The sequence below is a fragment of the Lupinus angustifolius genome, chromosome LG19 (assembly GCF_001865875.1).
Source record: "Lupinus angustifolius cultivar Tanjil chromosome LG19, LupAngTanjil_v1.0, whole genome shotgun sequence".
In the NCBI taxonomy this organism is placed as follows: Eukaryota; Viridiplantae; Streptophyta; class Magnoliopsida; order Fabales; family Fabaceae; genus Lupinus; species Lupinus angustifolius.
The window spans coordinates 2520515-2534811 of record NC_032027.1 but is presented as its reverse complement, the minus strand read 5'-3'; the positions used below and the strand labels follow the sequence as shown (position 1 = coordinate 2534811).

Sequence of the window (14297 nt, the reverse complement as noted above, 5' to 3'; positions counted from 1 at the left end):
AAATTATATCATAGTAGTAGTTATATCATATTTTGATTTTATATATAGTATAGACAAAGTGATTTCTTTACCAACTTAGATGATCTCACATTAATAAATAAAATTAAAAAAATAACATAAAAAAGCGTAAACCGAAAACTTTAACCTTAACTTTTTTAAAAGCTTTGAGTCACATCACATCACACCCATAAATTTTCTATTTTTGTTTTTTAACTTTTCTATATCTGCTTTCCAAGAATCTCGTTCCTTCCTCTTTCTCTTACCTCATATACCAATAATCAATTCTGCAGTTTCATATAATAATAATTAAATTATTAATTAATTAATGTTCTGTATGTATGTATCTATTGCTTATTGGAATATGTGAGATCCAAAAGTGATAGATACAGAAAGCAAGAGAGAAATTGGGAACACGGTTAACAAATATCACAAATCATAACTTCAATGGTAATCAAACGACATCGTTTTAACTCATTCATATGTTAATTCTTATTCTGTATCAGATTCATGCCCAATGTTTTCATTTCCTTGCTCATCTTATCCATCACTTTAGCTTTTTAACTCTAGGGTTTTACCTTCTACAACTAAGGTTTTTATTTTGGCCTTGGCATAATGGTGTTCAAATCCTGGAATCAGTCTTTCTTTTTCGGGTTGGGTAAGGGTGCGTATATTTACTATCCTTAGACTAGTTAGGTGGCCTCGTGCACTGAGCTGTTCTTTTTTTAGGAGCTTAATTATGCTCTGTAATTTTTCCAATAATATCTATTTTTTGTTTTAATCAATGTATTGATGCTGTTGATATGTTTCTCAGGATTGTTAAAGGTGCTTTGTGATATGCTTGTGTTTTAGCTTTAATTGTAATCTAATCATGATAATAATGTTCTTCAATGATGAAAGTGCTCATGTTGTTTCTCTATTTTTGTTGTTCTATTTTTTGTTATGGTATTGGTACTAATGTTGTTACATTAATCAATTTGATGCAGGGTTCGAGAAATCCGAGGAGGGGGTGATTTGGATTACAATTGAGAATAGTTAAAGATATTTGTGAACCTTGGTTGGCAAAGATTGGAATGTATTGATGTTTCAGTCATGTTGAGGAGATGAATGGAATGGTTATTAGGGGTGTTGTAAGAAGATTTTGTGATGGTATTAAGGTTGACTTTATTGGAAATATTATATTTGTATCTTATGATCACAGTCAATTATTGAATAATTTATAGGGTGGTAGCTAGCATATACCGGATATGCTATTTATTAAATTCTGATCAGCTGACTAATTATAATTGGTATTTGAAGCTGATAATGTATATCTGATTTACATGTAATAGATAGGATTTGTCGACAGAAATATAGATAAGTTTCAGTCATAATTATCTATGGCTCATTGAAAGTTTTGGCTGCCTCAGAGTGGTTCTTTGAGTATCGTATTTTTTCGGTAGCCTTATTGCTGGCTGTACGGTATCAAAGTGCAAAATGGATGCAGAGACATCAAGTACTACTAACCACCTGCCTGGATTTCTTCATCGGTCTCTTCCTGCTGTTGTACCAACACTTTTGGTTTCAATAGGATATGTTGACCCTGGAAAGTGGGCGGCAACTATTGAAGGTGGTGCACGGTTTGGTTCTGATTTGATGGCTTTCATGCTTATTTTCAATTTTGCTGCTATCTTTTGTCAGTACATGTCTGCAAAGATTGGTATAATCACAGGAAGAGACCTTGCTCAGGTATTTTTTTCTTCCACTTTGGGGATTATTTCAATTACACAGTTGATGAATTAAGATTGTTATATTTGAAAATCTTCTGCATTCTGAACTCCTTTTTATCCCCCTCCCACAAGCAAAAAATACCATTCTATTTGAATTTTAATCAATCAATTAGTTTTGTTGTGTTTTTTAGTGTTTGATGTTGCCATTTATCCTTGTCAAATAAGTGGTTACATATTAGGAAATTGGAAGATGGAAGACTGATGAAAAGAACTATCTTGTTGCTTTATCAAGAGAAAATACCCTTGAAAATTTACTTTTTGTTTTCTCCACTATTGCTTCTAGTTTCCACTTTCTGTAAAATAAACTTCATTATTTGAGTTTAATGAAATTTCGTTGATTTTCATTTCTAAGTTATGCTCAAGCATCTTCTTTTTACATATTAAGTTAGAAATTAGAATTTTATAAAAAATACCGGCAGGCAATTCTGTCTTGTAATATCAGAAGTATGTAAAATCGCTACTTACTTTTACTTAATGAATATGAATGTTTTTTTCAATGTTTAAAGAATAATTAAATAAAAGGAATGATATTATTCTTTCCCTTCCAACGTGTTTCTTTCTCATTCCCCCTTCCTTTTTTGGTTTTTCCTCCACTATGTTGCATTTGTAAAGCTGGCACAGAGAAAAACATGTATAAGCATAGTATTTTTCTAACCCTGATATATTAGAGTTTTTTTCCCATTTGTGTTGGTGAATTTTATATAGTATGTATAGAGTTGTGAGTCAGGTTGAATGATGTTTTCTTTAGTCTGTTTGTTGAGTTTATTACTGAGTTTGTAGCCAGGTTCTGTGCATTTTATGTTTATACCTCAAACTCATGCAAATACAAGCTCACGGATTGATGCTTAGATTAGCAAGCTTAGTTAAAACTTCATGTATACATTTAGTTTGTAAATTGCTTATAGACTAACTTTGTTTTCTTCCTCCAAAGATTTGCAGTGATGAATATGATACATGGACATGCATGCTTCTTGGAATTCAAGCTGAAGTTTCTGTGATTATGCTAGATCTTAACATGGTAATATTCTTACTCTTGACTGACCTTAAAGATTGGTTGGCTATCTACTTTTTTCTTTTAAAAATTTGGACTCATTGGTAATGAATTTGATATTCGATCTACACATGTTCAATCTGTTATATACATTATTAAATTTGTTTTAATTTGTTCATTTTACCTGTTTTGCTAGATCTTGGGCATGGCACAAGGATTAAATCTTGTTTTTGGGTGGGACTTGTTCACGTGTGTCTTTTTAACTGCTACTGGTGCTGTTTTTCATCTACTTCTTGCTCTCCTACTTGTAAGTATCATTACTTGCCTATCCATCAACCTCTGTTAATCAACACTATATTTATTATAATTCCTTTGTCTAGGACATTGAGAAGGCAAAGATCCTAGGCTTGTATGTTACAGGCTTTGTATTGCTTTCTTTTGTACTTGGAGTACTCATCAATCAACCAGGAATCCCGTTATTCATGAATGGAGTACTAACAAAGTTGAGCGGGGAGAGTGCATTTGTGCTAATGAGTCTTCTGGGAGCAACTCTTATGCCTCATAACCTATACCTTCATTCCTTTATTGTACAGGTATTATTTACAGTCATTCATAGTTTTCTTCCATGCATATATGGTGAAGTGTCTCTATCCATGGATGCTTCCAACTTTCCAAGCATATATCTTAGAATGCTGTAGATATATTTGCAACTCATGTTTTACTTGTTCATAAAGATGAAATTTCTGCCTCTTGTATTATGATAGTAGACTTGCATAAGTGGTTGTCGTGATGCTGGAGGTCTATTAACTTTACTAAATACAGTTGCCTTTCTGAATTGTAGTGTCGTTTTGGTGTCTCATGCATGGTTTAATTAATTGCTTATTTTTTCTTAACTTCCATAAGATTACAGTTGATCAGTTTCATGAGGAAGATAAAGTTAGCATTCTTTATTACTAAATATGGTTGTTGGGGGAACTGCGAAATGTATCATTCACTCATAGGCTCATGAGTTTACTCAAAATCTAATTCTACACAGGTGGACCTATTTTTAACAAAAGGTGCAGTAACTGATAGTTTTTGAGATATTGTGGTTATGTGAGCAAATGCTTCATCTAAAATGTCCTATGGGAGCCCATACATTTGTAGACAGTTTTTAGTATGTATCTGTGTAATACATTTTAATCCATCCTTATCACTTATTATAAGGATGTCTATCAATATAGGTATAGATTGAGTGTATTGCTTGTTACACTTAGAATGAGAAAGAAAAGGTGTTAGGAATTCTCAGAGGCGCTAGTTCTCTGTAGATGAGAATTTTGCATTGGATGAGTGGTTGAATTTTGTTATATGGAACAGAATGTTAGATGGTAAAATGTTAACTATAGAATATACTCCATGTCGTAGAAATAAGAATATTGTGTTGGATGATTGAATATACTAGACAAGATAGGATTATAAATAAATGCATTAGATTGAAAGTCTGAGTAGATCCTATTGTCAAAAGGATGGTATTATTGTGTCTTAGATTGTTTGGATATGTGAGAAGGAGACTGTTAGAAGCCTCATTTAGGAGAGTAGATCAAATGAAGGTTAGTCCAATTTCTAGAGGAAAAGATAGGCCATGAAAAACCATAGGCAAAACGATTAGGAAAGATTTAGAGATCAATGTTTTGTCGATGAAAATGTTTTATGAGAGCATTATAGTATTGTTTGATCCACATAATCGAGCCCACCTAGTGGGATTGAGGCTTGGCTGTTGCTGTTTTTAGTTAGTTATATGTAGATATTGTTTATGCATACAGGGTTTAGTTATAGTAATCGAGTAGGTTTCTTGTAAGTTATAAGCTATACACTGATCTCCTGTTCAAAACAGAGCTTTATGAAGTTGTATTCATGAGTTTACGTTTGTCTGATCTGATTACTTCTAATACACACTTTTCATCACATGCACCTAAGGGGTAAAGGTTGCACATCACGCTCTACTTCATATTGGTTGCAATTTTATTTGAGTTGCCATTCTGAAATTCCAAAATTCCATTTGCCTTTTGCAGTGGCATCAGAGACCAATAGACATTTCTCAAGAAGCCTTGTGTCATAAGCATTTTTTGGCCATCTTCTGTGTCTTCAACGGTCTTTATTTGGTCAATAATGTGGTGATGAATGCCTCAGCAAATGAGTTCTATGGTACAGGTCTAGTTTTGCTTACTTTTCAGGATGCATTAGCATCAACGGAACAGGTCTTCTTTTATTCTATAATTGATTTACATTAGAATATTTACTTACACTGTCCTGTTTGTCATATACATTCTGAACACATTTATAATGCCAAGATTTTTATTGCAGGTGTTGCATAGCCCAATAGCTTTGCTTGCTTTTCTGTTGATTTTGTTTCTTGCAAATCAAGCCACAGCATTAACTTGGAGTTTAGGAGGAGAAGTAGTTGTGAATGGTTTCTTAAAATTGGATATTCCAAGTTGGCTTCATTATGCTACAATTAGAATGATTGCTGTCCTGCCTGCCCTTTATTGTGCGTGGAGTTCAGGAGCTGAAGGGATGTATCGGCTACTTATATTCACTCAGGTTTTGGTAGCGCTGCAACTTCCATCTTCTGTGATCCCCCTTTTTCGAGTTGCTACATCTAGTTCCATAATGGGTGTACACAAGGTCTCTCAATTTGTGGAACTTTTGGCATTGGTCATAGTTATTGGGATGCTTGGCTTGAATATTGTCTTCGTAGTAGAAATGCTATTTGGTAGTAGTGATTGGGTGTGTGATTTGAGATGGAATGTGGGGAATGGTGTATCTATTTCATATTTAGTTCTTCTAATTGTTGTTTTTGCATCAATTTGTTTTATGCTTTGGTTAGCTACCACTCCTTTAAGATCTGCCAGTATCCATTTAGAAGCTCAAGTGTTAAAAAGGGATATGCCAGAGACTGTATCCAATCTTCCAATTGATGGTGAGGAATCATATTTAACTGAAGAAAGGTATCATGGAGATACATCTGTTCAAGTGAAGGAACCAACACCCACCCTAGTAGCAAGGACATTGAATTACTCAGATGTAACAGTTCAAAGTTTTCATCCTGATCTACCTGAAACTAAAACGGAGCCTGGTCTCCATGTGACTGCTGTTAAGGAGAGTCATTCTCTTACATCATTTCCTAGTTCCCCCAAATCTCTTGCTAAGGAATCAGAGTCAGAGGCAGTATCAACTGTAGTTAGTGAAATTTCTGATTCTAGAGTAGCAGGCACTAAAACTGTTAAAGTAGAAACAAGTGCTCCAGTGGGGAAGAAAGTGGAAGTTGAGGGAGACTCAATTGTTGAAAGGGATGATGATGTAGACTCATGGGAAACCGAAAAATCATCCAAAGTGGTCTCAACATGTGCCCTGTCTTCAACATCAGATGGCCCTGCATCATTCAGGAGTCTCAATGGGAAAAGTGATGAAGGTGAGAATAGCATTGGAAGTCTTTCGAGATTAGGAGGCTTAGGGCGTGCAGGAAGGCGTCAACTAGCTGCTGTTCTTGATGAATTCTGGGGACAACTTTATGATTTCCATGGGCAAGCAACCCGAGAAGCAAAGGCTAAGAAACTTGATGTTTTGCTGGGAGGGGGAATTGATTCAAGATCCGCTGATTCCTTGCAGAAGGTGGTCGCATGTGGAAAGGAATATTCTGAAGACCTAGCATCTGTTGGAGGTAGAGCTTCTAACACTTTAATGAACTCCAATCTATATGACTCTTCTAAGCAGCCTAGAATTCAAAGTAGTTTAGAGTCTTCACATGGCCTTCAAAGGAGTTCTTCCTCAATTCAGGCAAATCCCATCCAGTTACTAGATGCATATGTACACTCACAGAACTCCAGCTGCAATCTTCTTGATTCTGGTGAGAGGCGTTATTCCAGTGTGCGCAATCTGCCTTCATCTGAGGATTGGGATTATCAGCCAGCTACAATTCATGGTTACCAGCCTGCATCATATCTTAACCGGGATGGTAACGGCAGAAACTTTGATTACTTAAATGGTCCGATGCAGCCGTCATCACTGAAATTCCCTTCCATGGGTAATACTAACTACAGAGATTCAATCGCATTTGCTTTGGGGGGAAAGTTGCATAATCGTGTAGGTTTAGGCCAGCCACCAGGGTTCCAACATGTATCTGTCTCTAGAAATTCCCAATTGCAATCTGAGAGGCCGTATTATGATCTTGTCTCCTCTGGACTTGCAGATAATGCAGTAAGTTCAGTTAATAACAAGAAGTACCACAGCTTACCTGACATTTCAGGATACGCCATCCCTCATAGGACTGGTTATGTGTCTGATAAAAATGCTCCATGGGATGGTTCTGTTGGATATAGACCTTCTGCAAGCAAGACATATTATGAACAATCGTCATATTCAAACTCTGGATCAAGAACGAGACCTCATTTAGCCTTTGATGAACTCTCTCCATCAAAAGTTTACAGGGAGGCACTCTCTTCACAGTTGAATTCTGGTTTTGATACTGGATCTCTCTGGTCTAGACAACCTTTTGAGCAGTTTGGTGTTGCTGAGAAAAGTAATAATGTTGCAATGGAAGGTGTTGGAATTAGGCCTAATACTGCTGTTGAAGAAACTACTTCTTTTGTAGATATAGAGGCGAAACTCCTTCAGTCTTTTAGACTTTGCATTGTGAAGCTCTTAAAACTGGAAGGATCTGATTGGTTGTTTAGACAAAACGATGGAATCGATGAGGATCTGATTGATCGTGTGGCGGCAAGGGAGAAATTTGTTTATGAAGTTGAAAGTAGGGAGATGGATCAGGTCGCTCATAAGGGTGAAGCTCAGTATTTTTCTTCTGATAGGAAACCTGGTTCTTCAATAAAGAATAATGATGCATATTCCTCTAGTTTTTCAGTATCCTCAGTTCCTAATTGTGGGGAGGGATGTATATGGAGATCAGACTTAATAATTAGCTTTGGAGTGTGGTGTATCCACCGTATTCTTGACCTCTCACTTATGGAAAGCCGGCCAGAGCTTTGGGGGAAATACACCTATGTGCTAAACCGCCTCCAGGTAAATATCTGAAGAGTTTTGTATATTTTCTTAATTTAAGTGATCAGATGTCTATATTTCAGCTGTGCTTTTCATTTACATTTAAATTGGACGTTGCTCTCAAAAAAAGAAGGAGAAATTATTACCTTGAAGTCTGGGTCATGTGCGACTTAGTCCTTGAAGTTTAAAAATGTGTATTTCCATTTGAAATGATCATTGATGTCCAGAGTGATGTCACTTTCCAACTCAATTTAATGGAAAAGTTAACAGAGGACATGTTTATACAGTCGGTAAATTTTAGGGATAGAAATACATGTTTTTGAATTTCAGGTACTAAGTTGCTCATAAGTTCATAACCCAGACTTTACGATAGTAAATTGTGTTTTGCCTAAAAATGAGAACATGTATTGTTCACACTCTTATTCTTAATTGATATCTGTTTGTTATTGATCGATCACATTGAAAAGTTGGTGCAACTTGTTATACATTCAGCACTCGTCATTGTAGAGCATACCCATTGGCAGACATTGTAATATAGGTGTTCATTACATACCTTCACCTTCTAACAAAACCAAAACCTATAACATCTTGTCTTCTCTTGTAGGGTTGTAGGTATAGTTTTTTTTCCATTTAACTGGACTAATTATTTTTGCTTTTGCTTTATGAACAGGGCATCGTCGATCCAGCTTTTTCTAAGCCTCGTAGTCCCATGGTCCCATGTTTTTGCCTGCAAGTTCTCGTATCACATCAGCAAAAGTCAAGCCCCCCTCTTTCCAATGGAATGCTTCCCCCAACTTCAAAACCAGGCCGGGGAAAATACACAACTGCATCTACATTACTTGAGCTGATAAAGGATGTGGAGATTGCAATTTCTAGTCGGAAAGGACGCAGTGGAACCGCAGCCGGTGATGTTGCTTTCCCGAAGGGGAAAGAAAATTTGGCATCTGTTCTCAAACGATACAAGCGGAAGTTATCGAGCAAACCTGCCAACACTCATTAAGGGACTGGTTTACTCAAGGTCCCCATCTCAGCATCATATAACTGGTTGCATTTTGCATTAACAAAATCAGTGTTCCTTGGTCTACTTTATATTGTGAAGCAGGTTCATGTTATAGATCAAGGAATGCTCTGTCTCCATGACTGTGTATCAAATTTCTTGCAGCAGATTTTATCCTTGTATGTTACATACACATAGGGCAAGAATTACTGTATGTAATTGATGCAAAATCAAGAGAAAAAATTGGTAGATGGAAAATGAGTTTCACCATTTCAGTTTTGATGATTCAACTAACCATTTCAGTTTCACCATTTCGTAGATTAAGTCCACAATTATTGGAAAAGGCTCTAATGAAGGGCAAGAGTTCCTTGATTTGATAAACTGCATCGAGGGCTAATTTATTAAATAATCTAAAGGTTGTTCACTTTAAGAATAAAGTCGGGCCATGATAATTTTATTCGATGTCCATAATTGATTGATACTTCATGTAATGCCCAAACTATTAGATTACCAAAAATGTGTGGTTCATCCTCAATTTTGGCATGTATAGCTAATCCAATATTAAAATAATTGAGTTGATATTCAAACTTGAAATCTCATATTTGAACATAGTAAAGCTAAAAATAAACCATAATCTCTACCCTGTTGAGTTTTGGGTAACCTGAACTTGTATTAAACTTATCCAAAACATGGACATAAGAGAATATGATTGTCATTTAGTGTTATATATATAATAATAATTCTATCATTTGAGATTTATTATTATATAAAGCAGGTTTATGTCGGATTTGAGTATCAGTCATCCTAAACTCAAACTCGAACCTAATAGGGGAAAACTTGAACTTAGACAAAGTGAGTGTTTTTTTGTTAAATTCGAGTTCGAACAGGTATGCCCGAGTTCAAGTTAATTTATCATCCCTAATTTATATTTTATATTTGAAGTATATTCATACAAGAAGTGTGAAATAAATACTTCTTCTATAAGTAAAGGCGGTTTTGATTTTAAGCAATGCTATTTTTCTTAAACTATGAGTAATGAATTAATTTATTTCAAGTATAATTAAACTATAAGCAATTGTGTGGTTTTGCAACCTCAAATTACTTAAATAGTCAAAACTAAGGGGCCTTATATTCAAGCAAAAAGTTGTCTTGCATTTAATTAATTACCATGGTTGTATATATTTTAAAGCAAAACCATCTTCAAGCTATTATCCACAAATGGAATATCAATTGTTATCTTCTTGAAAATTGAAATAACAAAGGGTTTAATTAAGATAGTGTAATTTTTGAACTATTGTTGATCATATTTCTATATTATGATTATAAACTAAAAAAATAAATAAATTTATCAAACAAGAACATACAGTTTACTTTTTTTCTTCTTGTTTTATAGTTCTTTCCATAAACTAGTCTGTTATCCAAAGAATTTAATTTACAAAAACACGTATTATTTTATTTTGTTTGAAATTTCATATTATTAAATTTTATTACTTTCAATATACTACAATGTTACTTAAAGATAATAAAAATTTACAAAAAAATGCTGGCATATGATAATAAATAAAAGGGTTTATAAATTGCACTAACATATGATTAAGTAATTAACCAAAAATATATTAAATTGTTAATTTGATTATTAATTAGTTCAGTATACCAAATATTAAAAAAACATTTTCTCATGATTCTTATGAATATGTATGTGTGTATATATAAATAAAGTTTTACAGGACTAATTTAGTTATTCATGGGGATGTTGTGATTGCTAACAACCCTTCAAAGTTAAAACACTGAGAATGCTTCCACTTTATCCAATTATCTGTTGCATGCTCCTATCACTATTTAGTGTGATAAATCACATGAAAACTTATTTGTTCTTCCTTTAATTACTTTCATTATTTTTAATATCAATTTAATATGTACAAACTAACCGTGTAAGTGTTTTTTACACTATTAGCAAATCATTCATCATTCATATGTTAATAATCATTGACTTTCAAACAAAAGTAATACAAATCAATTGTAGATAATGTGTTGAAAGTGTAAAAAACTTTACACCGACAATACATAAATTTTAAACTCTTTTAATATTATAAATTAAGATTCTTTGTTAATTAAGTGGGTAAACTCATCAATCACCCTCTCTAGATTTTATATGCTACAGATTATCAATAAATAAACAGGTGCCAATTAACCATTTCTTAGTTCAATTTATAATTTATTTCACTTCATCAACCTTCTCTCATTGTTTACTCATAAATCTCCAGCAATTTATTTGTCCCAAATGGATTCTTGCAAATGGAATTTGTAAATATGCATGAGTTGCAATACTTGGTGAAATTATTATTGGTATGGATAATAATCAAGTATAATATTTATGCACATTGATATAAAGATTTATACACAATTAATAATTGATATTACTTATTTAAAGAGATTGAAAATAATAATAAATAATAATCTAACAGTATATAAAACTTTTATATTTTCGGTACCAATTTTTCTCATAATAATATGTCTTACAATCTTACATAGATTAGTATCTAGGCATAGGTTGTTTGAAAGGAAAAAAAACAATATATGGCCATTATCAGGGTGGATTTATATGGGACTATGTGGGAACTCTTTCTCCCGAACATTTCCTATACCATTTTTAATAATTTCTTTTAATGGCACTCAAAGCTGCAATTCAAATGTTTAGGCTCAAAGCCTCAATTGTTTTTCTCTTTAGTGATTATCCCGCATTTCATTTTATTCATGGTTTTTTTTTCTGACTAAAAATTAGAGCAAGTGTATGATTTTTTATCTTATTTTATTCAAATAATTATAAGTTTAAAATGTATGAAATGTGGATGTAAAGTTTTTTACATTGTCAGCACATCATCCATAATTAATTCGTGTTATTTTTGTTTGAGAGTCAATGATGATTAACATATAAATAATAAATAATTTACTATGTAAAAAACATTTACACCATCAGTTTATACATATTAAATATATAAATTATTCATGGAAAGAATGAGTCAATGTTGATATTGATATATTTGGAATAACCTACAAATTTTAAAGATGTAATACATAATCATTCCTCCTAATTTCTTGAACTTTTATTTGATTTATTAGTTAACTTATTCAATTTTTATACATGAATGTAATCAAATTCAAGTATTTGAACACCATGTGTTGGTCTAATAGTGTAAGGCTCTATTAGATTCCTAAAATGAAAGAAATTAATTCATTAGCCAAAAAGGTGAAGAGATACCTTTTGTATATAAAAAATTAAGTATGTCAAAGAAGTGATGTAATAAGCTTAAAAAATTATTGATTTAATGATCATCTTAATTATGATTTTTGATTAAATCATATTTGACTCCAATAATTTGTTAATTTATTGGTAACTTATATTTGGACTTTATCAAAATATCTATTCAGTGTTAAGAATATGTACCCAAAAAAAATGTTACGCATAATTCCCTTTCTTTTGTTTCTCAGGAGAGTTTTAGGAAAATGAAGATATAATGTGAGTAGTATTGTCAATTAGGGTTGACTTGCTCATGCCTACACAATACCTGTTAAAATTAGAGCTGATATGGATATATCTACTTTTAAATAGGCTATGAAATATTATGCCATACCCATCATACCCATGTTTAGGATAGGTTTGCAGGCCGCCATAAATTAAAAAAAACTAAAAATGATCTAGTATATAGAACATTACAATATATTATATATTGTCTCTTATTTTTATTTCACTGTTAAAGCATTGCAATACTATGTTATCATACTTGAGATTATATGAATGCACACTGGAATACTGAGATTCAAAACAAAAAACATCACGCCTTATTTTGGAAAATTGTTTCATTGTACTCGAGTGGTGAGAACATGAATTACTTGTGTGAGACTTAACCTATCAAGTTTCTTAGTGTAGTATTCTTTGATGCATGCGAGTCGCTCTGCGTGCCCGTTTGAAATGCCAACTAACGAAAATGACACATTGGGTGGACAATTTATGGCGAATGAGCACATTTTTCATGTCATGTCCGTCCAAAACAGCGGGTGGGCAGTGAGGCCCATGGGCTTGACCCAGATTGCCAATGATATGTGTGAGTTTAAAAGACAAGACATGATCCACTTAACTCTATGAGTAAGTTAAAAAATATACTTCATATCGTAGTCATTTATTTTATGAAAATCTAATGACTCATGATATTTGAATTAATCAATATATATAAACTATTAGATTTTTATAGAATGAATGACTAAAATGTGAAATAGATTTTTTATCCTCTCAAAACATGATATAAGATTGTGGTATCATTGTTATTGGTATTGTTCATCTTGATATTGACTTTGGCAATTTGCATGTTACATTTGGACAAGGATCTGCTGTCCCAAACTTTATCCCAGACCAATTCTATTATACCACGTCAATTAAAAAAAAATTAAGTATTCATAATTTTATCAATTTTGCTTCATTGTGATTGGCCAGGAACATGGTTAGGGACATAGTTGAGGACATCTGATCCCCATACGTTACATTTTTGGCAGGGCCAATGGTCGACCACAAGCCAAGCCCCACAAATTTATGGACCACAAGCCAAGCCCCACAAATTTATGGACCACCCACACCTACACTTGTAGACTTTGGACACATATATTCACAAGTATCTCATTATACAAAGAATAATTTATTTTCTCCGACCAATAAAATCATGACATGTATTTATATTTAATTATTTTTTACAAAAAAACTCAAAAAAGTATAAAAGTATAATACGTATCATGATTTTAGTGGCTGAATGAGATAATTTATTTGTTAGTACGAGTAGATATTTTATTTTTGAAAAAAAATTCCCATATTTTCCTTTAAGAAAATAACTCCACAAAAAAAATGTGGTCCATTTTCTGATTTCTTTTTAACTCTTTTTCCTAGCAATAAAGTGTTCCTTGCATTTTCCCTTCCGTCTACTTGTGGTTTGAATATGAATGACCATCCATGGCAATAGGTGTCACCACCACTACAAACGAGTTAGGATGATGATTCACCAATTACGAGTTAGGATGATGATTCACCAATTACATTATTTTGGAATTACACTCTTAATGTATTCACAATGTTTTATTGGTTGTTTCTATGTACATATGTTACCACACAAGTCTTTCTCCTCATCAGTAGACAAAATTTGTATGAAGACACTTACGCCTCGCCATATTTAAAGATAAGTATATTTATGTTTTTTGATGTTATCATTCATGACTAAATTTTAATTAAAATTAAATTTTCAATATATTGATAATATTTTATTGGTTGTCTCCACATAAATATATTTTCACGAGTCTTTCTCCCTCATTTGAGATTTCTGCACCAAACACTCAGCTACCATTGCAATTCTCATCATTATATGCTTTATTCAGGCTTTTCTAATTGTCTCAAGTGAATAAGAACTCTTATATCATATTTTCATGTCCATATTAGCCTTTCTTATTATTATTCATAGTAATTATTTTT

General features: G+C 33.0%; 1 protein-coding gene across 1 annotated transcript; it reads left to right on the top strand.

Annotated features, from left to right (window-relative positions):
- LOC109334312 (ethylene-insensitive protein 2-like) lies at positions 217-9056 on the top strand. Its single transcript, XM_019570014.1, has 8 exons — positions 217-447; positions 984-1725; positions 2698-2784; positions 2954-3064; positions 3138-3350; positions 4809-4994; positions 5101-7812; positions 8462-9056. The coding sequence occupies exons 2-8, from the start codon at positions 1474-1476 to the stop codon at positions 8789-8791; spliced, it is 3891 nt and encodes a 1296-aa protein (XP_019425559.1). The 5' UTR covers positions 217-447; positions 984-1473; the 3' UTR covers positions 8792-9056.

What these genes read in the sequence shown, in the direction of transcription:
- LOC109334312 (XM_019570014.1), top strand. Translation starts at nt 1,474, where the DNA reads ATGGATGCAGAGACATCAAGTACTACTAACCACCTGCCTGGATTTCTT. An exon ending in TACTTCTTGCTCTCCTACTT is followed by an intron (nt 3,065 to 3,137) that starts GTAAGTATCATT and finishes TCCTTTGTCTAG; the next exon opens with GACATTGAGAAGGCAAAGAT. An exon ending in ATGTGCTAAACCGCCTCCAG is followed by an intron (nt 7,813 to 8,461) that starts GTAAATATCTGA and finishes CTTTATGAACAG; the next exon opens with GGCATCGTCGATCCAGCTTT.